General features: G+C 60.7%; 8 protein-coding genes and 1 pseudogene across 8 annotated transcripts, besides 1 other annotated feature; all 9 read right to left on the bottom strand.

The window, feature by feature from the left end:
• Positions 1-1,780: 1,780 nt before the first annotated feature.
• LDBPK_250290 (hypothetical protein, conserved) lies at positions 1,781-3,535 on the bottom strand (the record flags this gene model as incomplete). The annotated part of the gene is made up of 1 exon (XM_003861312.1): positions 1,781-3,535. The coding sequence occupies one exon, from the start codon at positions 3,533-3,535 to the stop codon at positions 1,781-1,783; it is 1,755 nt and encodes a 584-aa protein (XP_003861360.1).
• Positions 3,536-5,181: 1,646 nt separating this feature from the next.
• On the bottom strand, positions 5,182-7,029 carry LDBPK_250300 (hypothetical protein, conserved; the record flags this gene model as incomplete). The annotated part of the gene is made up of 1 exon (XM_003861313.1): positions 5,182-7,029. One exon carries the CDS (start codon positions 7,027-7,029, stop codon positions 5,182-5,184), a length of 1,848 nt encoding a protein of 615 aa, XP_003861361.1.
• An 804-nt stretch (positions 7,030-7,833) lies between these two features.
• LDBPK_250310 (hypothetical protein, conserved) lies at positions 7,834-8,106 on the bottom strand (the record flags this gene model as incomplete). Its single annotated transcript, XM_003861314.1, has 1 exon — positions 7,834-8,106. One exon carries the CDS (start codon positions 8,104-8,106, stop codon positions 7,834-7,836), a length of 273 nt encoding a protein of 90 aa, XP_003861362.1.
• Positions 8,107-8,782: 676 nt separating this feature from the next.
• Positions 8,783-12,031, bottom strand: LDBPK_250320 (hypothetical protein, conserved; the record flags this gene model as incomplete). Its single annotated transcript, XM_003861315.1, has 1 exon — positions 8,783-12,031. The coding sequence occupies one exon, from the start codon at positions 12,029-12,031 to the stop codon at positions 8,783-8,785; it is 3,249 nt and encodes a 1,082-aa protein (XP_003861363.1).
• A 653-nt stretch (positions 12,032-12,684) lies between these two features.
• On the bottom strand, positions 12,685-13,236 carry LDBPK_250330 (hypothetical protein, conserved; the record flags this gene model as incomplete). Its single annotated transcript, XM_003861316.1, has 1 exon — positions 12,685-13,236. One exon carries the CDS (start codon positions 13,234-13,236, stop codon positions 12,685-12,687), a length of 552 nt encoding a protein of 183 aa, XP_003861364.1.
• Positions 13,237-14,420: 1,184 nt separating this feature from the next.
• LDBPK_250340 (hypothetical protein, conserved) lies at positions 14,421-16,478 on the bottom strand (the record flags this gene model as incomplete). Its single annotated transcript, XM_003861317.1, has 1 exon — positions 14,421-16,478. One exon carries the CDS (start codon positions 16,476-16,478, stop codon positions 14,421-14,423), a length of 2,058 nt encoding a protein of 685 aa, XP_003861365.1.
• A 3,219-nt stretch (positions 16,479-19,697) lies between these two features.
• LDBPK_250350 lies at positions 19,698-20,123 on the bottom strand (annotated as a pseudogene).
• Positions 19,698-20,123: a sequence feature.
• Positions 20,124-21,979: 1,856 nt separating this feature from the next.
• LDBPK_250360 (hypothetical protein, conserved) lies at positions 21,980-24,241 on the bottom strand (the record flags this gene model as incomplete). Its single annotated transcript, XM_003861318.1, has 1 exon — positions 21,980-24,241. The coding sequence occupies one exon, from the start codon at positions 24,239-24,241 to the stop codon at positions 21,980-21,982; it is 2,262 nt and encodes a 753-aa protein (XP_003861366.1).
• Positions 24,242-25,018: 777 nt separating this feature from the next.
• LDBPK_250370 (hypothetical protein, conserved) lies at positions 25,019-25,393 on the bottom strand (the record flags this gene model as incomplete). Its single annotated transcript, XM_003861319.1, has 1 exon — positions 25,019-25,393. The coding sequence occupies one exon, from the start codon at positions 25,391-25,393 to the stop codon at positions 25,019-25,021; it is 375 nt and encodes a 124-aa protein (XP_003861367.1).
• Between the last annotated feature and the right edge of the window lie 155 nt (positions 25,394-25,548).

The following is a 25,548-nucleotide window of genomic DNA, read 5'->3' on the forward strand; positions in this document are numbered from 1 at the left end:
ACATAAGGAGTCGGTGTGACGGCATGGGGCACCCCACGCTCTCCCGTGTGCACGCGCCTCTCACAGGAGACCATGTGTCAGGCGGAAGGCAGCTCGTGGATAGGGCATGTGCCGGCGTGCAAGCCGCTCACAGCTTGTCGTCCTAAAGGGAAGCACAACAGGAGGCGGATGCGTGCGCGTGTCGAATCGATGGCACGATCCGTAGGGAGCTGGTGCACGCGGGGTCACGGCTGCAAGTCTTGCTGGCGCAGCACCAGCCCAGACCTCCCCGCGGAGCTGAAGAGTACGCGCCCGTGCCCGAGTACTCGCTGCGGGCGCCTGGGTTCAACATAGAGTTGGTATTGGACCCGTATACCACGGTTGGGTGGGCGGCATCATCTGGGGAGGAGGCAATACAAACAAGCAAGGACACAGTCGCCGTGATCCGAGTTGGCAGATGTTTCTAGGGATTACAAGGAGAGCAAGGCAGCCACGTCGAGGGGATACACACACGACACAAGGATCCTTGCGGAGGCGGACATACATGGCTAAGAGGGCGACAGTCCTGCACCTACGCACCAGGGGGAGGAGGAGGACAAAGGCCGGTGAGAGGGCAGCTAGCCAGCGGCTGAAAACAGGCGGGTGCGAGAGAGAGAGGTTGTGAGATGTGCGCCCATCGAGATCATCCGTGCTCGCGTCTTTGTTTGCGGCTGCTGCTGGGGTACGGTTTGTTCGTGCGTTGCCGCCCTACACCTCTTGTTCGTCGGTTGGTTATTGTTTCTTTAACGTGTTACGCACGCACGTGTGTGTGTGTGTGCGTGTGGTGTGTTCGGTGATGTGATGCCTCTGTTCGGCTGCTCTTATTTTCCCTTTTAATGGCCACCGCTTTAGTAAACAGAAAGGAAGAGAGGGAGAAGGGGAGCGCCTCGTACCCGCACGTGAGTAATTGCGGCCCTGCGCTGGTGTGTGTATGCGTGTGTGTGTATTGTAGGGGAGGGGAAGAACGGATGAAACCGCTCAAGGACACACGTGCAACCACGCGGGAACCGTCACAGCCACGCAGGCACTGAAAGATACGCGAAGATACGCAAAACGCACACCTCTGCCCTGCTTCGGGGTGTCCAGGAACGCCGGAGAGTTTCCCTGGCGAAAAGTAAGCATGAGGCGTCGAAGAAGGAAGAGGTACAGACACAAGTGCGGTGAGAGCGAGCGAGAAGCGGAGGGCACACACACACACACACACACGCACGCGTAGGAACATACGTACACAGGAAGACAGAGAAAAGAGCAACACTCAAAAAAAAGCGAAAGCAACCACACAACACAGCACTCGCACGGGGAGTGGGGATTAAAGAGACGGCACAACAAACAACTAAACGTACTGTGATGATATTAGAGATGCGAAAAGCGCTGGGCATGAATGGCGGGCGATTTCCGGGACATGGGGAGGGGGAGACGTGCTGGCGGCTAGGACAGGGATGGAAAGTGGGAAAGGGAGACGCGAAGAGTGGCGCGCGCCTTGTCCCCTTGTAACGGTGAGGTGATTACACCGCGTGTGTGTGTGCGCGCGCGCTCTGGGGTGCGTGGCGCCATGGCCATCACACGCTACAGGCCGCACACACCATCCGCGGGACACAGACGCGTCCGTACAAACAGCACTCAGATGGATGAGGCAGATGGAACCGGGCACTGAAAGGGCAGCGCATAAAAAGAGACCGCTGCGACACGACGCCACTGTCACGATCCTGGTCTATCTCGACTCTCTGTAGGCTCACTACGCTAGCCAAGTCAAGAAACCTCTTCAATGGGCGTACGACTTCTTTGAGCGAGGTGCCGGGGGGACCGTGGGGGAGGAGCTGCCGTCGTGGCTGGAGCTGTTCCCGTTACTGCTGCCCCCAATCCCGTATCCATTAGATGTGACTGCTCCTACGGCAACGGCCACCGCGGCTGCTCGTGCGGACGCCGGGGCAGGTAACTTGATGGACAGCGATGTCGGCGATCGCTCGCGGGAGTTGCCGCTGCCGGTGCCGCCTGGCGGACTCGTGGAGCCGTTCGCACTGCTGCTGCTGTTGTTCGCCTGATTACGCCGGCTGGCGGGCACCGGGATGGCAAGGCCGCTATCGCTGATCGGAGCTGGCGGGGTTGTCATGCCACCGACGCCTCGGCCACGGCCGATTGGTGGCGGTGGCGGTGGCGGCCTAGCAACGCTACGACCGCCGCGTACGACCCCGCCACGCCCACGTGGCAGTGGGATGCTTGGCCCGGTGGGCGACGGAACAAAATACTGCTCTGCCTTGCCACAATGGCTGTTGATGAGGTCGAGCAGTTGTGCGCCTGTCTCCAGCCTCAGTCGTGAGCCGTCGCGCTGCTTAAAGAGCAGCACCCCGTCCAATGATCGTGTGTTGGCCTCTGGGATGGCGCAGTGATGCTGCACCCACTCGATCGGGCAAGTCTTCGCCTCCCGCCGCGCGGGCGCCCCCTTTGGCAGCACTCGCGCGTACCCAAAGACGGTGGGGGGGCTAGATAGGAGAAAGACGACGAAGGCCGAGCCGCGAGCCTCCATGCAGCTCTGCATCTCATCAGCAAACACGGGGTTCGGCCAGAAGTAGTCGTCTCGCACGGCGTCCTCGGCGTCCTTCTCCGTGATGTACGTGATGAAGGTTGCCGGCTGTTGCGCCTTGGCGGCGCCGTTGCCGTGCAGCGACGCGGCTGCCGCTGCTGCAAGGGGGCTGGACGAGGACCCGGTGGATGCTACTACCGCCGACGCCTGCAGGCGCTGCTGACTTCTCGGGGCCGGAAGGGTTGGTCCGTCATAATCGAGCCCGCCACCGATGGGGGTGAGCGCCGCCGGTGGAAGACGCCGCTCCACCATGATGCTGCTGCGCGGCGCTGGAACATTTGGGTTGTGTTGCGGCGGTAGCGGTGGTGGCGGCGGAGCGACATCGATGCGGTGTGGGATGATGTGGGCGCGCGGCGGGGGCGGCGGCGGCAGCAACGGCTCCGACAACATATGGTAGATCTTTTCTCTCGCGGGCTCACGATCGCTCAGCTCGGTGAAAATGAACTGCTTTCCATAGAACTGAAGTACACGTGGAATGATGAGCAGTTTGCTGGGGTCCTGCAGGATAACCCAGCCGCGACCGTTGCAGTTCACGTTTTGGCCCGGAAACACATCTGCCTCCTTCACCATGTCAAACGTTTCAAAGTAGCGGCCCAGCATCTCGGGTGTCGTATTGAAGGGTAGGTGGGAGACGTAGATGCAGACATACTTGGTGGCGGTCGCGTAGAGGGACCCGGTGCGGGGGTCTTTGAAGAAGGCGTGGTACTGCGCGTTCGGCAGCAGCTTCGGCAGCGTGACACCTGTCTCATCAGCCGAGGTGGAGAGCGGCACCTCGCGCGGCGGCACATGCGTTGGGTCGAAGAGCTTCGTACCCTCGGGAAAGTACTGATACAGGGGAAGGCGGTAATCTTCCATCAGCGACAGCCGGTCGCCGTTCACGTACACAAACGGTGTTGGCGTCGAGGCACTCGCTGATACGGCGTCGCTGGGCATCATCCTGGGAATGGGAAAAGAGAAGCAGTTGAAGTGAAAGAGGGACCCGAGGAAAGAAAGAGTCTTCGCAGGTCTGCGTGTGCAGTGCGGGGAGGGCGGGAGGAGGAGAAGAGAACGCCAAAGAGAGAGAGAGGGAGACAGCAAAAGAGGGTGCTGTGCAGAAAGGAAAATGCGAAAGAAAAGAGGCAGGGCAAGCGAGCGCGCGTGTCTGTGTGTGTGTGTGTGTGTGTGTCTGCGATTGAGAGCGAAGTGATGACGGGGCACCACCAGCACAGTGAACGGAGGCTGAAACTGTGCAGAATGGAGGAGGCGAAGGAGGCGGTCACAGAGGACAAGGCGAGTAAGGGTGGGAGGGGGAGGGCGACAGCACTCACGCACGGTGTGTGGGTGTGGCTGTGCGTGTTCGCGACAGTGAGCGTCACACAAGGAGATGAGAGAGGGATAGGAAGCGCCACGGCAACCCTGTAGTCGGAGACGGTGACTTTTACGAGACAGAGGAGGGACATGGGGGCACAAACATGCGCAGAGTACAGTCGGGGAGTCACGGAGCCACGCAGAAGAGAGCCGTCACAGCACGAAAAGAAGAAGCGCTCGCGTGCAGCGTAGATGTACCACGATGCAGGTGCTTCACCGTCCGCCGTCAGAGACGCGCACCATCCGCGTACGCTGGGCGCTACCGCTATCGGAGAAGCTCGACGCAGCAAAGCGCCGCCAGCAGGCAAACACGGCTGGGGTTGCTCGTACGGAAGTTGCACGAGGAGGAAACGGTGGCGACACTCGTGCCACCTCCTTCTCTCTCTCCCCCCTCACGGCTTCCGCAGCAGCCATGTCCTCACCGCCCGTACCAAAGGTGCTGCAGTATCTTCCAAAGAGAGACGCTGCTGCGTTCCCCTGTTCTTTTCTCTGTGTGTGTGTGTGTGTGTGTGTGTGTGTGTGTGTGTGTCTGTGTCTGCCTCTCGTTACCGTGCCCGTGCACCCGCTGTCGACGCCTTTCCCCGTCTCTAACAGACGCCTTCCCTGCAGGGGAGGGACCGGCGCAGCAGACGTCCAAGCATGCGCACGTGCGAAAACGGCACACTACGCTCCCTTTCTCCGCTGGCTGCGCTCGTGAGGGCAGAGGAAGGGGGGGCCGCAGGTGTTCGAGGATGATATCATTGAAATGGGAGGAGGCCCACAAAGGTGCGTGCAGCAACGGCACGCAGGTGGTTAACCGATTTACCCATTACAGAGGACGAGGTGAGGAAGAGGCGAAGAGACGCCACAGCCCGTGTACATCAACTATGGCTGGCGCTCTCTCTTGCGGCATGAGTGTGGTGGGGGGGGCGCCTATCGCTTCGCTCTGCCACTCAGCGCGTACCCCGTTTCTCGTGGCTGTCCCCGCGAACGGACCACGACAGCACACCCAGACACATACAGAGGCCAGCACACGCACGATGGAGACAGCCAAAGAGCGAGAAGAAGCGAGAGAGCAACACACAAGCACGCACACTTCTGCTTATGCTCTTGTGCTCCCACGGTGAGCAGGGCTTCGTACGGCGCGCTTGGACGATGAGCGCTGCGCCGGTGGCGCAGTAGAAATTGAAAGACAAACAGAACGCCAACAGCTCGCCAGCGGGATGGTACAAAGCAGGGTCCGCAGGTAGAAGGAATCACGCGCTCTCCTCCGCCGCCTCCCTCACCTCTACGCACTCCATCGACACGCGAATCTTTTCTGTCCCGCTCAAGGCGCCGACCACGACCACCTGGCAGACGCGCTCAAACGGCAGCGCGCCTGTGTTCTGCGTCGTCCACTGCCACAGTGCCGGCAGCAGCGCCACCGGAACGTCCTCGGTAGCGACAACAATGGCACGGTCAACGTCGCCGAAGCTGCACCCGAAGAGAGTGAGGTAGCGCTCGCAGTTCGCCATGGCAACGACGAATTGCGCGACAATGTCGGTCAGTGCCGCGCTGGTCTCCTCCCCTTGTTGTGTCGCGGCCAAGGCGCTAATGTATTGCTGGCAGACAACAGGAAGATCAGCGGCGGTGGCCACCTCCCTCGTCGCCGGAACACGTCCAGGCGTGGCACTCACGAACAATCGCAAGGTGCCGGTGGCGAGGCTCACGAGACGAGCCTGCGAGTGCGGCCCCGGTTCGCCAAGTGCCCAGCAGCTGCGGCTCTGCGCGTGCAACACCTGCTGCTGAATCGCCGCCGTTGGCGCGGCCAGAACTTCGGCTTCAACCGCGGCAGTGGACCGGGAGCATGAGTTATGCACCGTGACAAGCAATCCGGGCGGACAAATGTGGGACACCTTGGCGGCGTACGCAGTGCGGCACCACACCTCCCAGGAAGGCTCAGGGAGCGAGAAGTGATAGTAGAAGGGGGTGAGGCTGCGCTCCATCGCCCAAGTCTGCAGCACAGTAAGGCACGCATTCAGTGCCTCCGCGGCAGGCGCGCCAGCTTCGAGAGGAGCGGCGTACGTGTGATGCGCGATGCCGTCTCTCGCGGCGGCAGTCCCAAAGCCTAGAAACAAGGCGCTGCGGATGGTGGGCGGCAACGGCCAGTCGATAGTTTCTCCGGAGTCAAGCGGGGATGCCGTCGCGCTCGGCGCCAGTGGATAAGCAGCACAGCTACGCAACAGCGGCATCGCGTCGGAGGGGAACGTGACGGCACCGGCCCGAAGACGCGCCAGAAGCTCTGCCTCCTGTGCCTGTTGCTCAACTGGCTTGGGCACCCGTGCCACAGTGAGCAGTCCATGCCCCGAAGGCGAAATGTCGTTGTCGTCCTGCATCACCACCTCCAATGCCGCCACCGTCAGGTGCTCTGTATGGAAAAGAGGACAGTTCAGCACGGTCGTCTCGTACTCGCCGCCCTCGCCAGCGAGGTGGGAATGATAGAGCTCCGCCATCTTCTCCAGCGTCGGGCGCGCCTCCTCGAGTGTCTTGCCAATGAAGCGGCGCGGCGTCAAACCAATGGACGCTGTCTTCACCAGGATGGCCCGTACGTGCAATGTGTTGGCCATGTCTAGAATTTCATCGGGCTGGCGCATCCACAGGTACGCGAGGGACTCGAGTCCCAGACGGTCGCAGATGAACTCGACGCGGTTGCGCTGATAGTTAGAGAGGATAGCACCGCTGGTGAGCCCTTGCACCTCTGGGAACTCTTCCTTTACCGTCTTGATGAGCGAGTACAGCGATTCCACCTCGTCCTCCTCGGGTGGCTGCTCAGAGTAGAGCAGCGACTGATCTTTCGCAAGCCCACGCCTCACGCGACCGCGGCGAAGCGGCAGCCCGAGACAGGCGGCAATCGAATCCACCGCTTCAAAACCCACTGTTTGGTACATGTACGAGTCGATGTCATGTCCGTGCGTACCGTTCTCCGCTGCTCCTCGTAACGCTCCGTCGCTCTCCAGCACGGGTGCCATGTTCGCAATGACGACCGGTTCGTGGCCGTAGCGGTACGCCATCAGCATCGCAAGAATGCTGTCCTTGCCACCGGAGAGAAGCGCGATCGTCTTCATGCGCGCATCGCCGCCGGAGCCGGGGGAAGTTCGACTGCACGCGATCGAGGCGTCACGACAGAGCGCCGATGGCCCGGCAGACCTTTCAACGGGAATCCTGTCGCTACAAGGGAGACTGTGTTCGTGGCTGTATATATATATATATATGCGCGTGCGTGCGTGCGTGTGGGGGGGGGGAGGGGGGAGGGGGCAGTAGCTGGTGAAGATACGTCAAAGCAGACACGAGGGATCGGCCGAAGTCTCGCAAGAAGAGCGGTGGAACAAGGGGAAAGGGGAGGCGGGCACGCATCTTTTTAGACTTCGCACCTCAGGCCGGCAACAACAACCACAAGAAAGGCGTGGCTCAGATGCGGAGGGTGAACACTGTGGGGATGTGTGGTCGCAGGCAGGGACAAGTAGAGCAAAAGTCTGCTGACGAGCTCGCCGAGCGGCGCTCGCGCCCTTCACCCCTCCACGGATATCCAGCGGAACGAAGTGCTCATCATCGCAAAAGGCGCGGGTGTGTAGACACGGTTCCTGCGAGTTCTTTTTTTCTTTGATTCTTTTTACTATGTGCCACCGCGTACGTGCGTGTTCGCCTGCGTGTGCCTGCGTGCACCGAATTCTCTCACGGGTTCCCCTCTCATGGGGCCACCTCAAAACTATCCCCATAGCCCCCGCAACGCGTCACCTCTCTGAAGATTCGGTGGAAAAGTGAGCACTGTCGACCTTCAGCTCCGTTGAAAATAGTGCGCCTCACTATCCGTGCCACGGCACACGCACGCGTGCGCATATGCTGCCTACAATGGGCACCGAGCTCCTGAACTACGGACCCCTGCGCAGACGGGTAAGCTGATTGTAAATGATTGCAGCAGACGCCGCACCAACCACGGCCCCACAGAACACATTCGAGTGCATCTCTTGAAGCAGTGCCACAGCCACTACCATGATCAGACCACGCCTCTCTGCCGGTGTGAGACTCAATGACAGCTGGGCCTTTCCAGACGCTTCCTTCGGCGATGTCTTCGCAGACGTGGATGTGGTGTCCTCGTCCACAGCCGCCGCCTTTTCCGTGTGCTCTGCCTCTGCTGCGGACATGGAAGCTGCGCTCTTTGTGGGTGCGTGCTGCTCTCGCTAAAGTAGATGCGATGAACTGATGGGCACGCGTACAACCCGAAGGCGAGAGTGGACAGGACAGGACAGAGCAGGAAAGCGGCAGGTGTGCGTCCAAGTGAGAAGGTGGGGGTAGGTGCAGCAGCAGCAACAGCAACAGCGTACAAGGGCAGTGGGGCGCGTGATGCTAAGCTTCTTCAGCCAATGGTGTCACATGGCATGAGGGGGTGCAAAGGACAGGACAGCGATGGGCATCGCGAGTTCTCCTCTGGCTTCTTTGTTTGTTCGCTGGTGCGTTGGTGCCTCGGTAAGCGTGAACGTATCGGCGAGGCGCCGTGGGGGTGGGGAGAGATGGTATAGCACACGCACACAGGAGCGTTTCATGCGTGGGTGGGGCACGGCTCTACCCCTTCCAAGGTGAATGGAGATGACGCACACAGGGGCGCAACCGTGTCGACGACGTGCTGCCCCTTCATCGACACAAAGAAACAGCGGTGGAGGGAAGAGACAGCGTGGGCCGTTCGTCGTCTTTGTGCGCCTCTCCGTATCCCTCGCAGGAGGGGCCGTCCACTCGGTCGCTGGGCGCAGCCTGCCTCGCAGCGCGGAGGGAGAGCACAGAAGTTCAGCTGAACAGCCTGACAGCCCTTCCATGCGCGCCACACTAACGCCGCTCGCGCCGGCTGTGCTGTCGATGATGCCCGCCACTACGCGAGCCTCGATCCGCGTCGTCTCGTAAGCGTCTGTGGCGGTCGCTGCGGTCGTCGCCGTAACGACGGCGGTGAGAGGAAGACGAAGACTCGACGTGGCGCGAGGAAGAACCGCGGTGACCGTCACCGCGGTACCGGTCACGGTAGCGGTGACGATCGGCAGGCAGCGGCGGTTCCTCGGCGCTGTCGTCGTCGCGATCGCGTTTCCACCGACTTTCGGCGCGAAGATCGCTCCGGGGAGCATGCGGTCCGGCATGAGATGCGGGGGTGGAATCGCTCCCGCGATTCGTTGGCGATCTCGGGTGGGCAGACGGTGGACGTGGGCTGCGGCAAAGCGGACGGAGGCCCGTCTCACGCGGACACAAGGTTGGCGGGCACACTGCCGGCGGCGTGGCGCACGCTGTGGCCTCAGGCGGTGCCGGTGCCGTCCATAGGGACTGGGCTTCCTCTTGCGACACCTCGGGCGCAGTCGGCAGAGGCAGAAATGGAAAATCCATGATGGTCTTGTGAAGATCCTCCACGTCGATCGAGTTGTCCAGGGCGGGGTAGATGGGAAGGTGCAGGGAGAGAAACTCGATAAACTCGATGCGCAGGAAATCCTTCGCGCCCTTGTGGTTGGCAAACCGACACCGCACGCCATCCGCGACACGAACGACGCTGTTGCCGAGCTCGGCTGACTCGAAGAGCGGCAGCGAGCACAGAAAGGCATAGAAGTCGCACTGTTGATCAGCCGTCAGAATCGAGGTCGGAATGAAGCACGCCGTGAACCCTGCAAGCGAGGCGTCCGCCCCGCCACGTCCGTCGTTGATCGGCTTCGCCATCGGCGGCAGAGGCAACAGCGAAGAGGGGGGCTTCAACAAAGAAGGCGCCGGTGGTGGCCAAACAGGCAGCGGCTCGTCGGGGCAAGCCTCCGCCACGATCTTGGGTGAATACGGCGCAGCCAGGGTGAAACCTTCCTCCGTCATCGCCTTGGGTAGCTCAGTCTTCTCCACATGCTCGATGTACCGCGTCGCGGGTGCCCGCACGGCCTTCGCGCACACCTCGGCATCGCCGACACCTCGACTACGTGGGACACCATCCTTGAAGAGCTTCGTCTCATTATCGCTCATCTCACTTGCGTGGACGTGCGACATGAGCAGCTTCCCCTCGACGTTCCTCAAATGATGCCGCCACTCCTTCTCGTCCACGGCGCCGGCCGCGTCACTCGCGATCGGCTCTGCCGTCTTCGCCGCCGCCGTCATCGCAGACGAAGAAGTTGAATCACGCTCCTTGAGGTGGGCATCGCCCGTGACCGCGGCAGCCGTCTCCTTTGCTCCCGCTGTCTCCTCCTCGTCTGCGGCCAGCAGACGCGACGCCGGTGGCAGCTGCGCCTCCGTCATGGTGCCCATGAACGCGCGTCGCACGCCGCTTGTCTGAGTGCCTGCGTGGCAGTGCAGCGACTGCGACCGCTGCCGCTGCACGTAGTCGAAGGAGTAGAGGAACTGCGAGGCTATGAGCTGCAAATGGGCAAAGACGGCCTCCTTGTCGCGCCGCCGCTCGAAGCGGTGGAGTGCGATGCGGCCCAGCTCTGAAGGAGCGGTGGACAGCTTCAGCGAGTCCAGCGTGCGCCGCGTGACAGGCACCCCACGTGAGCGGGAGGATGCCGAGGACGCATCGGTCGGCTTGCCTGCCACCGGCTGAGGCTGCAGTCGCACCTCGACAACGTCACTGAACACGGGGCTCGTCAAAGCCTCCAAGACACACGCAGCCGTCATAGTCTTGAAGGATGAAACAGTGGTGGTGTGCTGCACAAGCGCAGCTGTGTCGTAGCCATGTTGAGAGGCGATGGAGTGAAACGTTGTCCAAAGCAGGGGCCTCGCATCAGCGGGGGGCAGCAGCGCACAGAGGAGTGCACCTGTTGTGCGTGCCACCTCCACCTTGCCACCGCCCTGTGGTCTCCCCTGTCCCTGCCCCTCCTCCTCGTCAGCCCTCGGCGCAAGAGTCGCTGGTGCACGATCGATGGGGACAAGCCGCAGTGCTCGAACGCATCGGTGCACCCACGACGGTGTCACAGTCGCGGGCTGGAGAGAAGCGTTTGTGGCAGTAGAAGACGCCGCTGATGACGACTGCGCCACCGCAGCAAGAGTCTCCGAGCTGGGCCCAGCTGCCGGTCTCGGCAGTGTCGTTGCAGAGGGCCGTGGTGCTGGCAGAGACGCTGTTCCCTCTGTGGCCAACGCGGGCGCAACGAAAGATGGACGACGCACATCGCTATCGCCAGCTGACTGCTCTCCGCTTTTCTGGTGTGGCACATATGTGCTACTCTCATGCCCCTCGTCGCTGGTGTCCGTGTTTGTGCTGTGGACGCTACAGTACGGCTCGTCGCTCTCGCTTCCGCTGTCGTCACCCGAAGAAGACGTGGAGGAAGACGCAGTCGAAGAGGACGTGCTCGACGACGCGCCGCGCTCCGCCGGTGGAGGCGGGAGAACAAGGACGTGAGTGGCCTCTGCCGCTGTGTGCACAATGCGGCCTCCGTGATAACAGAGCAGCCGCATCAAGTCGGCATCCGGCGCAGCGCCATCCAGTAAGAAACGGCAGAAGGCAAAGACGGTGGTGTTGCTCAGCGCCGCGCAGCTGGCGATGGACGAGGAGGGGTAGCGCAGGTACCACTCGGAAAACAGGATGCAGCGGGAGAGAGCGTACAGTAGCTCCATGGAGTCTGCCACGTCCTCTCCTTCACTAGTGTGGCGCACCTCGATAAGTTGCATCGTCGTCGCGCTGCTCCAGCGCGACGCATCCTCCACGACGAGGACGATACGTGTGTAGTCCGCAGGGTCTATGCTAAGGCTGCTGAAACTGAACTGCGAGGAGCCTGGGACCACTGACACACGCCTGGCATCGGCGAGGAAGCTCACCCAGCCAAAGGACTTGAGAATCGTCGTCGTGTCCTCCTTGTCCCATGGAGTCATGAGGTGCACCTTGTTGCCGGAGGAAAAGAGTACCTGCAAGAACAATGTCGCATTAGGGAAGGCAAAGACAGGGGTGAGTCGCCGCTCTCGGGTGAAGTGCAGCTGACGCACAGTCGGATTGCCAGCTCGCTTGACCGTACACGCCTTGTCGCCAGGCTCTGACGTCGCCGATGTCGCGCCATCGTGACACAGGGAGGTGGGGATCGAGAAGGACACAAGCGTTTCAATGGAAACGAAAAAATGCAGCCCACCCCACATGGTGCGACGAGCCCCGTTGAGATCCGCTTTATAGCTAATGTATATATAATATGTGGTGTGTACTGAGGGATCGTGTCCGAGTGCGTATGCAGGTGTGTGTGCTTGATCCGGCGAGTCCGTGTTTATGGATGTCCTGTAGTGTGGGGAGGGAGCATGTGCGTCTGTTCTGCTGTGCACGCCAGCGCAAGCGCGTATGAGCGCCTCTTGTTCTCCCCTCGTCGTTTAGGTGCTGCGACCCGCTACATGGCACGCGTGATGACCGCCATCCGCAGAGGCAGAGAAGGGCGAAGGGGGTGGGTGGGTTATGCACAGTTGTCAAGAGTGAAAGGCAGCAGATGCAGTGCGTACGGGCATACGCGCACGTCGATGCAGGAAACGTGGAAACGAGGAGTTTGTACGCGGCCATCGCTGTGAATGAGGATCGGCTCGCAAGTGAGGAACGGAGAAGCCAACGCATCCAACTGTGTGTGTGTGTGTGTGTGCGTGTGTGCGTATGAGAGTATTGATTTCGTGTTTGAGTCTAGTGCGGGCATACAACAATGGACGAGAGAGAGAACAAGAAGACACTGAAAACGGTGACGTGTATGCGCACGTGCACATGGAGACAGAGAGAGGCAAGCGTTGCACCCATGCATCTGTGGCCTTGCGCGAGATTATGCGTAAATGAGGCCGGCCTGCTTCATTCCACGTCCCATCACTGTGAAGGACATCTTCACGGTGCCGCTTGTCACTGTGTGCAGCTTGAAGCGTTGTTCGTTGTCGGCAATGAGAGAGTTGTCGCGGAGCACCGGGTAGCCGCCCATGACAGACAGGCGAAGCGTCTGCCACAAGCGCACAAGTGCGCTGGAGCTCCACAAATTCGGCCTCCACGTAGACAGGCACAGCTCCTGCTCCCCGCCGCCAGGCATGGGCAAGTACGCGGTGCCGTAGCCGCCAATATCCTTGCAGCCGTAGCTATCGAGCTGCCATACCTGAATCGCGATCTTCGGCCAACCCTGCACGCTGTTAAAGCTGTAGTGCACATCGATGGGGTAGTTCCACGGGATGCCGTCGCTGCCGCTGCGCATCACGTGTGTCGAGCCGGAGGTACGCCCCTCGACGGCGGTCCACTGCGTGCCCGTTATCATCTCGTAGCTGCAAAAGTAGCTGCTGTCGCCGAAATCGTGGCCGCACACGATCTCGCCGACGATGTGCAGCTCCGACATGGTGGATAAGCAGCAACACTCGCCAGTACACCGGTGGAAAGGGGAGCCAAATGCCAGCCGTCACTACGCAAAAAGCGATAGAGTGCAGTCCTACAACAGCAGGAGAGGACGGCGAGGGCTGCACAGTAACGTTGCAGAGTTCGTCCGGTATCGCCCCTCTCTCTCTGGCTTCAGCTTTTTGGTGTTCAAGTTTGAGTCTGCAGCTTGAGGTGAGTCTGTGTCAGCATGCGCCCTATGTGTTTACGGCCTTGTGAGTCTATGTGTGCATGCCCGTGTTTGTACCGCCACACGCAAGTGGAAGAGTGGCGTCGCCTACTCTGCCTAGTAGCCACCCCAGATGCAGCCCCTTGGCGTTGGCACACCGGCTAGTAAGCAAGGTCGGAAGCGGGCGAAAGTGCTGCTGCACTGGCAATCATGACAAGCAGGAAAGAATTTGGACGGACGGGCAGTGTATTCTGGTGCTACACGACAGAGGACAGATACAGACAGAAAAGAGGAGTGCCGCGTAGTTGAAGAGCAGGGCAGACAGTGGGATGGCAATCGCAGAAGCACCAGCACACAGAGAGAGAGATGATCAACGTCAACTTCACTGCATGGAGCTGTCAGCGGCGCAGGAGTTCCTTCATGATTACATATGGTTGAGGATGAGTGTGTCAAGGCAATCATGACACGAACCTTCGCAGACATGAGCTCACCCCCTCCACACGCACACACACACACATACAGCCCCCTCGTATCCACCTGACCTTCACGCTCACCGCTGCAATGGCATTACTTGGCAGTGCGTTGGGCGGTGCACAAGAACAGGAGATGCGTTGGGCGCCCTCGAGAGAGAGAGAGGTCGACGGGTAGCGGTTGACAGAAACGAGAACAAAAAAAAAAATGAAAAAAAAAACGAACAAGCGCGCCATGTGTCTAAAAGGCAATCAGGAAAGAGAGGGAAGATGAGCCGCCTCCGTCTAGCATTGTGTGCGCATCTACTCTAGCCGAAACAGCAGCACCGAAGCGACTTTCCTTGCGTGATCAAAAGCGCCAGCGCGCATACACAAGGTCAGCCATCATCACATCTCATGAGCGCGCCCACCTCACCTCCGCCTCCTACGCGTATGTGTGCGCGCCATCGTCTACGATCAAGATGGGGAGGAGGGTAAAGCGGGGTTGAGGAGTTCCAACCGCGCGCACACTCAGGCAGAGTACAGAAGCTCAGCCAAATCCATCTCGGCGGAGAAGACGGCCACTGGAAAGAGTGGTGCGGGGTGACGAGCGGGGCAGAAGCGAAATGCGACGCCCATGGAGACACCCTCTACGTAAAACTCCAGCTCCCCGTGCTCCAGGTCCAGTCGTGCAGCCAGCTCCGACCCCGGCGCGTACGGGGCACCGTAGGGGCGCTCTGCGCCAGCGGAGGTGGTAGTGCTCACCCCCTGCGCGATTGCCCCGGTCGACAGGTACAGAAACGCGGGTGCCTCCGTCCCGTAACCTGTGAAGGCGCGGGTGGCGAATCCGAACGCCAGTGCGGGTGCGCGGCGCACCCTACCACCGCCGCCTCCACGGCCGCGCCGCTGCCGCCCCGAGGCGCGATGCATCGTCGTCGGCGATTCCCAGCGAAACGCGAAGGTCAGAGAGCCGCGCGTCAGGCCGAGGTTGCCCATCGCATAGAAGGGGATAACCAGACGCTGCAGCACGTCTTCAAGACGTCCCTCGTACTCCCGCTCGATCAGTGCCAGCGCGTCCGTGGCGTCCGCTTTACAGACATATCCGTCGCTCGAGACGACGATGTTTCCGCTGTGTGCGATATCCCAGCGAAGTTGCCGCTGACGCCCACACGAAAGGGGCGCGACCGGGTCGGCATACGACCCTGTAGAGGGCGCTCGCCGCACTAGCGGAAGCTCGCCAGTGGCACGCAACGGAGGAGACGACGACGGTAGTGCCGGCGGCGTGCTTGACCAGAGGGCCGGGGTAGTGAGACGGTAGCGTCGCTGATGCGCACGGCAGGCTTCGAAGGACGCTGTTGCGCATAGCACACCAGTGCCGCTGGGTGGGCGCAGCGCTTCTTGAATGCGAGCTAGCTTCTGCTTGTAGGCTTCGTACAGGCGCTGCTCCTCGTCCTCGTGCATGTCGGTCACCGCGCGCTGTGCAGAATTCGGCTTGCGCGGTGATGCTCGTGATCCGTCCCCTTCAGAGGGCGGCGGCGACGGTGCGGGTCGCTGTGAAGTACGGCGCTCCTCTGACCGCACAAGCGCCCGTTGTGGAGAAGGCGACGAGGCCCCAGCACGCGTTATGGGCGCCGAAGCACACTGCTCGCTTGTAGAGAGCGACGGAGCTGCTTCCTTTGGGGGGGTGCACGGCTGCGGAGACGAACGCTGAGGGCTTGGGGTCTTGGATGGGTGCGGTTGAGGCGACACTGCTGAGCCTTTAGCTAAGCCATTGGCGGCAGCCGCTGGTGTCGCCAAGAAGGGCGATGGAGGCGCGCTGGGCTCGGCGGGTTGCTCCTGCGGCCTCTTGCTGGCGGCGGCAGGAGGCCCACAAGCGTCCACGCCGCCATTTGCCCCCCGCACATAGAGGCGGGCCTGCACATGTGCCGATGGCGGTGACGGAGAGCTGGGAGGCGCTGGTGCCTCCATCGAAAAGGCTCGCAACTCCTCGCCGACCTCATCGTGGGCGCATTCGGGTGGCGGTGAAGAAGACGCCTCCGACCCGCCGTAACGTGATGCGTCGCCCGCAGCCTCCGAGGAAGGGGTTCGACCACACGGCACCGATACAGAGAGCCGTGCGGCAGACGAGGACAACGGCGACAAGCGGGCTTCCAACCGCTGCCGCTGCTCCTCGGCAAGCTCTCGCTCCAGCTGCAGGATTTGACGCTGCCGCTCCGCCTCGCTAAGCGCTGCACGTGCTTCTGCCTCGGCCGACGGCCCTGCTGCTACTGCTGAGCGCAGAGGCGGCGCCGGTGCCGTCCAGCTGCCGTATGTGTAGGGGTTGGACGACAGTGGCGGGGGTACGGCATGCGATGCGGACGCGGCACTCGAGATGTAGGGGTCTGACAGGTACGCGGACGGATATGTGGCAGAGGCACTTAGCGCGCTGTACAAGTTCGGCGTCATCGCTTCCGTGTACGACAACAGCGCCGACGCGTCGCGCACGGGAGACGGAGTTCCACTGAGTGGAATGGCAGAAGGGAACGGAGAGGGTCGCTGTTCGCCTCCGCCGAGCGAGAGGGCAGACAGGAAGCCTTCATCGGAGATCATCGTGTCTAGTGGCTGCGTGGCACAAGCTGCTTGCTTAACTGCCGTGGGGGCAGCACGTCGCTGAGTACGTCTATGTTTTCGAACGTGGTGAGTGGGAGAGCGGCAATGCTCTTCGAGTAGAAGGAAAAAGAAACGCGGCTCCTTCGGCTGCCCTTCCCCACCGCTCATGTGAGGTTACGCCGACCGCAAACGGCAACCACAGCCCCACCCGGTGCCGCCGCCTTCTTCTTGACTTTGCCCACCTCATGAGAAGGGACGAAGGACAACCGTTTGAGGAAGACAATCGCCGCATTGACAAGAACGCATGACGCCGTGGGTGCGCGTGAGCGTGTGGATAAGCTCGGCGAGTGGATATCAAGGTCGTGGAGAGCACGAAAATGGCACAGATACGGTCAGCAGCACATAAGAGGCGCTGTGAGTCTTCACAAGCGCTGCCCCGTCACCAATGAAACGGTGTGGAATGCACGTCCCCACAAGGTCCACAGAAGCATGCTAGCAGGCAGACACAGAGCTATGGAAGCGCCTGTGCGAAAAAGCGGCGGCCCACTGCATCGCACACGGCCCCATCCCTGACGATAGCTAGTCGGCAGCCAAGGTACCACAAGCAGAGGCAGCGAAGGCTACACATATTCCGGCCCTTATGCAGAGTCACACATACACGTATACATACTCATCTATATATACACACACATTTATACGCTCGCAGACATCATCCAAGACTATCTCCCGCTTGACCGCCGAAACACAGGTGCAGCAGAGGATGGTCCCGGCGCAGCTGCGCGTTTAATGGTGTCACCTTCTTCCCACCGCCTCTTGGCCGCTTTCTTCCTCACTTTGCCTTCGCTTATTACTTTGGAAAACAACAACACAAATCCGGAGCGCACGTCGTGGGCGCTGCCTCCAACGTCGCTGTTTTGTGCGCTGCATGTGCGCAACCATTTGGGCGTATGGGTGGCTCCGTTATCCTCGCATACCGCACGACACGCGCGACAACGTGTACGTGATGGAGGCGGGGAGAGCTGGCAAATTATAATAATAACTAAGCAATGCTTCTTTCTATCAGCCGTCGTGCGTTCCTCTCCGCGCCAGTGCTGCTGCCCGCTGAAAACGTCGCTGCGCACACGTCGAATGAATGCCAGTGAGCTCCTCATCCCTTCTCCAGCGGGGGATGCGGGCTGCACACACACACACACGAGAAGACACGAATGATGCGCAGGTACGAGCTCCCGAACTGTCCTGCGCACACGCGCACAGACCGCACGAGAAACGTGAAGAGAACACACGAAATCCAAGCACAGATCGAAGGAGGGGGAGGGAAGGGGGGGGGGCTTTACAGCGGCACCGGCATCACGCACGCGCGCGCGTGTGTATGGGCATAGAGAGAAAAACATACAACAAAAAAAACGATAAGAAAGCAACGGCAACAACACCTTAGCACGCACGCTCGCAGGCGCACATACAGAGCGAGAGAGACGAATGGCTGAGCTAAGGATAAGGAGGACAGAAAGACAGAAAGGAAGACGTTGAGAGACATGCTAGCACGGGGGTGGGGTGGGTGGGTAAAGAATCGGACCAGAAGAGGGAGGAGATCCTCCAGATACACATACAGACAGGCACGCAGACCGGTCAACTGTACTCGTTTAGGTGCGGTGTGTGCGCGAGGAGGCACACGGAGCATGAAGCAAGAGTACAGAAAGACAGACTGTGATTGAGTGAGAGGGGGAAAAGGGACACTGGCATGCAAGTGAGTCACGTCGACCTACGTACCCAGAGATGCGAGCGAATGGCACCCGCGACGGGAGACGCCGTGGCCGTGGGGAAAGACGGGCACCCATAACGACCCTCGCATCACGGGCATGCCTGCGACACCTGCCGATCAGACCCCTTCATCTGGTTGGGGTAGAGGCGCACGCACTCGGCAGCAGCGATGCTCGTAGCGTTACGGTAATTGCCATCGCGAGTGAGGATGACGCCGACGCAGACATCGACGCACGGCAACAAGCACTCCTCGTCCGTCAGGATTACCTCCACGTGGTAAATATTCTTCGCAAGCGCCGTGGCACGAGACATATCGGGGAGGACATGAGTGGCGCAGCAGAGAGGGCGGACGTCCCCGGCAGTGTGAGTGTCTTCCTCCATGCAGCCCACTTGGAACCAATGGTGGCACCTCGTCTCGATGATAGGGTTCTCGCCTTCGACCCGGCACAGACAAATGGCGCACGTGTCAAGGACATCATCGACGCCCACCAGCCGACTGCTCGTCCCGAGCACCTGCGGCAGCAGTGTTGGCCCGTGGGGAAGAGTGTTGCCACCGAATAGCCGATGGAACGCGTGACTGCTCTTCGCTGGCATCGCCGAATGCGGCGTTGCAGCCGGCACATCTGCTGCGGAGCTGCGAGTCGCACCAGCACGCAATAGCATCTGCATCTTGTGACGCACCGCCACGCGCGACCGCCAGTCCGACTCTGGACCAAGTCACTGGGCCAGCATCTCGTCCATACGCTGCACGTCAACACGCTTCTCGGCGTCGCTCAGCACCCGTGCGATGAGCCACGCGCCGTACGGCGCGAGGCTAAGCGTAAAGGAAACAACGATGCCGACACTTGCCATACAGCGCGTTACTGGTGGCTGCGGCGCTGCCGTGGCGAGTGTCGTTCACCTTACGCACTGGTGGTCCTCCAGGGGGGGGGGGCGCTTGATCGCCGTACTCTTGGGTACTGCGGCCCCTTCCTCGGAGCCGAAGCTGCTGGTGGTGAAGCCGGCGACTGCGTCCGACAACTTGTCACTGTTCTCATGGCCTTCGGTAGCCGTAACAGAGTTGCTGGGAGCCTTGTGAGACGACAGCGACGCGGCAGTGACGCCAAGGTGCTGAAAGCCCGTGGAATCATGGCTAACAGAATGCCTGCGCGCACGGCAGCTGGCAGACAAGACCTTCACGCCAGCCGCGTGACCGAACGCGTAGGTGAAATGCGGCGCGTGCATAAGGGGAAGCAGGTGCTGCTGTGGCTGCGTGTAAAAGAAGGCGGCGTACGTCATGCACGCGTCCAAGCCATAGCTCTTCCTGTGGCTAACTTGCACATCGCTGTGCATATTGTACTTCGACTGCGCAGCGTCCGCCTCTTCATTGTCATAGACCATAGCCTGGAAGCCGACGCGGATGCCGCGCAGGCGACATGTGGCGCATGAGTAGCCAGCTGATACGTACGCACAGCCGGGAATCTAGAGCGGCTTGCACAGTTTTAGGTCTACAATAGCGTCACTGCGGGCAAAGGTCAGCTGCCTCGGCAGTCGCTCCAGCACGCTCATCACGTCCCTCACAGGACGCCGGGCGACGCAGGCGACGAAGTCATCACCATACTCCGGGCCCGGCAACCACTCCAGCGCTGGAAGCTTACCGAACGGCTTATTGACCATATACACGAGCAGCTCCTCGTTGCGCTGCGTGCTCTGCGCCACGGCACAGTGGAGGTGCTCCTCTAGCAGTGACACCGGCCGCGTTGGGAAGGCCAGGACCGCGCTTATGAGCCGCTCCACTATGCAGAGGTAGGACTGCGCCTCTGACGTGCCGTGGGCGAGGATGGTCTGCGTGAAGAAGCTCCTGTACGTCCACCACGTATCGGCGTCGAAGCCGGCGTATTCTAGCATTACCAGAATTCGCCGTGCTGTATAGCGGAGTACTTCGACGTGCTTACTCCGCGGCAGAAGGCTATCCTCTGTGCTTCGGTGCCTCACGCTTTCCCACAACTGCTGCGTCCGCTAGAGCGCCTGCGCGGTAGATATCTGGCGAATAGACTTGTCGATGCCATGATAGGAAGACGCAGATGACATGTACACAGGCATGCCGAGCAGCGCCACGAAGCCGACAACAACGGCAAACGTACGGAAGCGCTGAAGGCGTGGAAGGGGAGTGTGTGCGTGTGTGTGTGTGTGTGATGTATGGGGAAGACGAAGGCACAGAGACACATAGACAGAGGGAGACGGAGAGGGGGAGGGAGGCAGACGGAGAGTGCCGCCGAGCCTACAAAACGGTCGACGCGAACCAGCGGCAGATAACAGCACGAATTACGAACACGCGCCCGCGCACACAAAAAAAGGTAAAGAGAGAGAAACACGTTCGTAGCGAAGCGGGCACGGAAAGGAGGAGGAGGAGCAGCAGCAGCAGCAGCAGAGAGAGGTGAGAAAGGAGGAAGGAGAGGCGGAGAGATACACTCAGGAGAGAGCACGAGGCGAGGAGGCAAACAATGGTGAAGAGAACACAATAATTACGAGAAATAGTAATAGAAAGGGAAAACGTATGCGCGAGAGGGAGGGGGTGGCCAGCACCGTCTCACCACTTCGCCCTCTCGCACCTCCTCTCTCTCCTCTTCCACTGATACTACGCACCGACGGCGCCGACACAAAAGCAAGCCCGCAGGGGCGCCGCCGACGACTCAGGAGGGAGAGCAGGTATACAAACACACACACAGATGAGAATCACTGCTCTGAAACACCACGACGATAGGGACCCGCTGTCCCTGAGCACGAGCAGAACAAGAAAAGAGACATCACCCAATATGCAATGTATGCCAGCCACCGTGTCTTCCCCTCCTCTCTGTCTGCGGTGCGCCTCGCCTGTGGCTGCTCTGTACGTGCGTGTGAGTGCACCCCTGAACGACGGGAGAAGGGGGGGCTGCGGTGTACGTGGGGGGGTATGTGAGGTGTGTGCTGCAGCTCTCAATAGAAATGCCTGGTGCAACAACGCACTCTACGCGAAGAAGAGGGGAAGAAAAGACGGAAACACGCGTGCCGCACACATGCAAGCAGAAACCTCTGATGGCGTGGTGAGAGACACAGCTCATGGTGCAGACGGGTAGCATGTGTGGGTTTGTGTGTGTATGTGTGTGGCCGGTAAAGGAAGAGGAAGCAGAGAGTGTGTGAGAATGTGCCAGAGAATCAGAGAGAGAGAGAGACGCAGGCAAGCACCAGGTCTATAGAAGAAGCTTCAACACAAGGAGATGCACCTCCGTACTTGTCATCCTCCCACGCTTCAAGCCGGGCCACGTGAGCGAGCGAGCTGGCAACCGCAATCACTGTTTCTTCGTCTCCCTCTTCTGGTTTTCGGGCCCTTGAATTTCCATGGCTACGCGCACACGCGCTCTTAACGCGCGTACGCATGCGGGTGCATCTACCTTGCGACCATGCTCAAGACTCACTGAGAAGAAGCTTTCTTAGATGCGCTCGTGAGCGCGACCGCATCGCTGTGCGTGCGTGTGTCGAGAAAGAGAGAGGATCACGTCTGCCCCATTAGAAAAAGCTCTGGGAAGCTACCCCTGAACACGCGGCGCATGCCGTCAAAGTCGGGGGGAGGGAGAGAGAGAGAGACAGAGAAGGCCTGGTGTGCCACAAAGGTGAAAAAGAAGCACACCAGCACCGGTGACGCGTCATTCTCTGTGCCAACTGCCCTTCTTTGCGCCCTCCCCCCGCCCTCCGCGCATGCACTCCTCACTTCCGCACCACGCCTGCTAGGGGGTGATAACTGGGGGTTTCCTAGGGCCGTCACGCCGCCGCAGTCGGTACATCTTCTGCTCCGTAAGGGAGCGGGAAGGGTGAAAGCAAGCCTCGACATGCACGCCCTGCTCACGAGCGGCGTGGCACACCTGCTCATTCGCGGTAACAATGATGGCGTTGACAGCGTCGGCGAGGCCAAAGACAATCTTGTTGCGTAGGGACACCTTGCCGCTGAGTCGGAGATACTCCACAGAAGTGAAGATGGGCAGCGGGGGCGGCCAAGGACAAGAGTGCGGTGCTGCTGTGCCACATCCGGTAACACTTGGCGCGCCATCGCCGCCGTCGTAGCCGCCTCCGCTGCACATATGGTGTCGCAAAAACGTGGTGTCCACCACACTCACAAGGCGCAGCAGACGTGCAGCACGCGCGACTTCCCGTGGTCCCGCAATCGTCTCCAGGATCCACTTAAACTCCTCGTACGTGATATCCGCCATGACCCAGTTCGGCTGCTGATGCAGTGAGGGCAAGGCAGACGCGGCAGCTCTCTCAACTCGGTCACTATACTCGACCAGAAGAGTTGACTCGGCAAGAGGCACTGCTGCAGACGGTGCCGCAGCGGTTGCGGTAGCTGTGGCAGTGCCTTCGTGTGCGTTCTCGTCCGCGGAATCGGAGAACCGCTCTCGTGCCGCCGCCTCCAGAGGTCCGAGCCAGTCGAGCTCGGTCGGCACGATGAGAGCTGCGGGGATGGCCTGAGCGGGCTGCTTGACAGCTACAGACGGCTCTGCATCGGCCGCCGCGTTGCCGCACTGTAGCAGAAGGGCATGCCGTATAACCTGCTCCAGTGCATCTCTGGTGTACCAGACGGTGTGAGAACGCAGCGCCGGCTCTAACACCTCCGCAACGGCGCGGCACTCGACGACTTCCTTGCGCTGCTGCTCTCGCAATACGCGGAACGGTGCCAGCCGCTCCATCCGCACACTGTGGGGCAGGCCATCCTCGTAGCAGCTCTGGGAGCAAAGCGTGACCAACGCGGTCGTGTCGAGGCAAATAACCGCAGGAGACGGCGCCAGCGGTGGAAGCCAGGTGGTGGTGGCCGACCGAGTGGGTGCCACCGGCGGCCCTTGTGCTCGAATTCGTCGTCGTGACACCTGCACGGTGTGGTCTACTGAACGCAATGCCCAGACAACACCGTGCGCCGCAAAGAACTTCTCCAGCGCGGGCGGCGGCGGGTGGAGCAGCACCACGGCCACCTGAGCGGCACGTCGGTGCGGCAGGCAGGTCCGTTTCGCGCGCTCGAGGAGGGCGAGAAGCATGTCGGTAAAAGGGCTGGCACCATTCACGTCCAGCGCCTCCGCCTCGAGCTCAAGGTTGCGCGCCGTAGTCGTCTTCACCTTGATCCAGCGGTGCTCGCTGCTGGAGACCACATCCACCTCGATGCGCATGTCCTCCCCGAAGGAGGTCCTGTGCGCGGTGTTCGACCCGTTCACCGAAGCTGAGGTCACATACTGCGGCGGTCCCACGTCACCGCTCACGGGCACGTAGACCCCGGTGATGTCACGTTCGCGCTCAAGGCATGTGATAATAGCGTCATAGTGTGACAAGGAGTTACACTGCGCACACGCCACTGCCGCCTCGAAGATGGCAGGTGGCACGACGAGCGAGTCGGGTAAGGTAGAAGACGTCGGCGCATGTGTGCACCCAGCCGCACTGAGTCCCTCTACCGCACGTCGTACATTGGCCGTCTCCTTACGGAGTCGGCTGCGGAGCTTGGCAATGCCTTTGTACGCCGCCGAGGTAGGTCTTTGGGGGCTCGCACGCGCCCTGCCGCTGATGGCCTGACATCCGCGACTGTCGCTTTCGGGGTGAGACGTCTGCGAGTGAGGTGCGGCGGTTGACACGGAAGCAACCTTTTCGGCTAACAGGCACTCCAGCCTGGAGTGGAGATCCTCTGCAACGCGCAGCAGCTGCACGAGAAACTTGCAGAGCGCATGCGGCGAGCTCGAGGTGGTGAAGACCTCCTGGTGTCTGCCGTGTCCCTGACGCTGCCCGTGCTGCGCTGCATAAAGGTCCTTGCCAAAAGTGTCCGTGTCACCCACAGGCGCTTCTCCAGCGGCATCTGACGACACCGGAGATGTTGCGTCTGCGCTGTGCGTGCAGCTGCGGGACATTGAGCTAGCGCCGCTGGAGTGGGAACTCACGTCCAAACGGGATGCCTCGAGCGCGTCTTCATCGTCGGCAGAGGATGGAATCGGCATCGCCTCATACAGCTGGTCCATGATAAAAGCCAGCACACTTAAAGAGCCGAGCAGTGGGTAGTTGCCGGGAGAGCGGGAGATGTGTGAGTGTCTGTGTCCTTAGGAGCTCCCCGCCCCTTACATCGTGTGGGGTGCGTCGATGCGGCGTGCACCTTGGTACAAGCCACACAGACGAGCCACCCGAAGATAGCGTCAATGGTGTCACAGACGAAGACGAGAGGTCATTCAGGCGCCTTGAACTGAGATCCGCAGCACCCACCGGCACGCGCACAACTTCGGGGCAGTGACGCGCAAAGAGAACGCTGGGCAGTAGGTGGCCTTTAGAGACAAGTGTAGACTTGGCGGAGTAAGGGTGGCGCAGCAAATCCCTCCGAACTCGCATTCCGCCAAGCCGCAGCCGCAGGCATAGCTGCCATTGTCGGAATTCGATCCGACCGTCTTTGAAGACGAAGAGACTACGATGGCGACGTGAATTTGGGGGGGGGGGGCACGGTGGCACGCGCACGCACACAACCGCTTCAGGCGACTGCAGACGTGTCACCGTGTGTCGGAGGTTGAGGTAGTTTGGCGAGGTTACTCGTGTTGGCCAGCACAGCTGGCTGCACGCTTGCGCATCGGTAGTGGGAACAAGAAGCGCATTTGCGCGAACATATGAAATAACGCAGAAAGGGGGAAGGAGATGGGGGAGGGGGCGGCAGCAGATGTGTGCGGTAACGCAACCCCACCCTTTCGTTTGTCCAGAGGCTGCACAAATATTGGGGCGTCGGGAGACACCGGTACCCACGACTTGCGACCACATCAATCATTGACTTCATATCGCCACCAGTTCAGCCGCTTTTCTATGGGCCAGTCCCGCAACTGCTCATATTCGCGCTGCGACAGCTCGACGAGGCGGTGGTGGGTGTAGTCCTTCCCGTCGACACACCGGCCCCACAGTCCCACACGGGCCGATGGAACTTGGTCAAAATTCACGGTAACCGACGTGATGCCGCACCGTTTGCAGAGGCGGTAGCGCCGCTCGCGATCAAAATCCTTACGCATGTGCTTCTGGTTCTCCAGCCGGAAGGTGTCCTTCATGCGCTTGCTCAGCACGACGCCATTGCTGCGGTTCAGCGCACCGAATTTGGTGAAGGAGTAGAGCGAGTTGGGCCCAAACACATTGGCGCGGGACATTGCTGAGTGCTGCTAGTGTACACGCACCCGGTGACTGAACGACTAGAAAAATGCACGGCGAGACAGCCGATCGGAGGTGACAGCGTGCGCCGTGTGTGTGTGTGTGTGTGTGTGTGTGTGTGTGTGTGTGTGTGTGTGTGTGTGTGTGTGTAGGT

The sequence above is a fragment of the Leishmania donovani genome, chromosome 25 (assembly GCF_000227135.1).
Source record: "Leishmania donovani BPK282A1 complete genome, chromosome 25".
Classification (NCBI taxonomy): domain Eukaryota; phylum Euglenozoa; class Kinetoplastea; order Trypanosomatida; family Trypanosomatidae; genus Leishmania; species Leishmania donovani.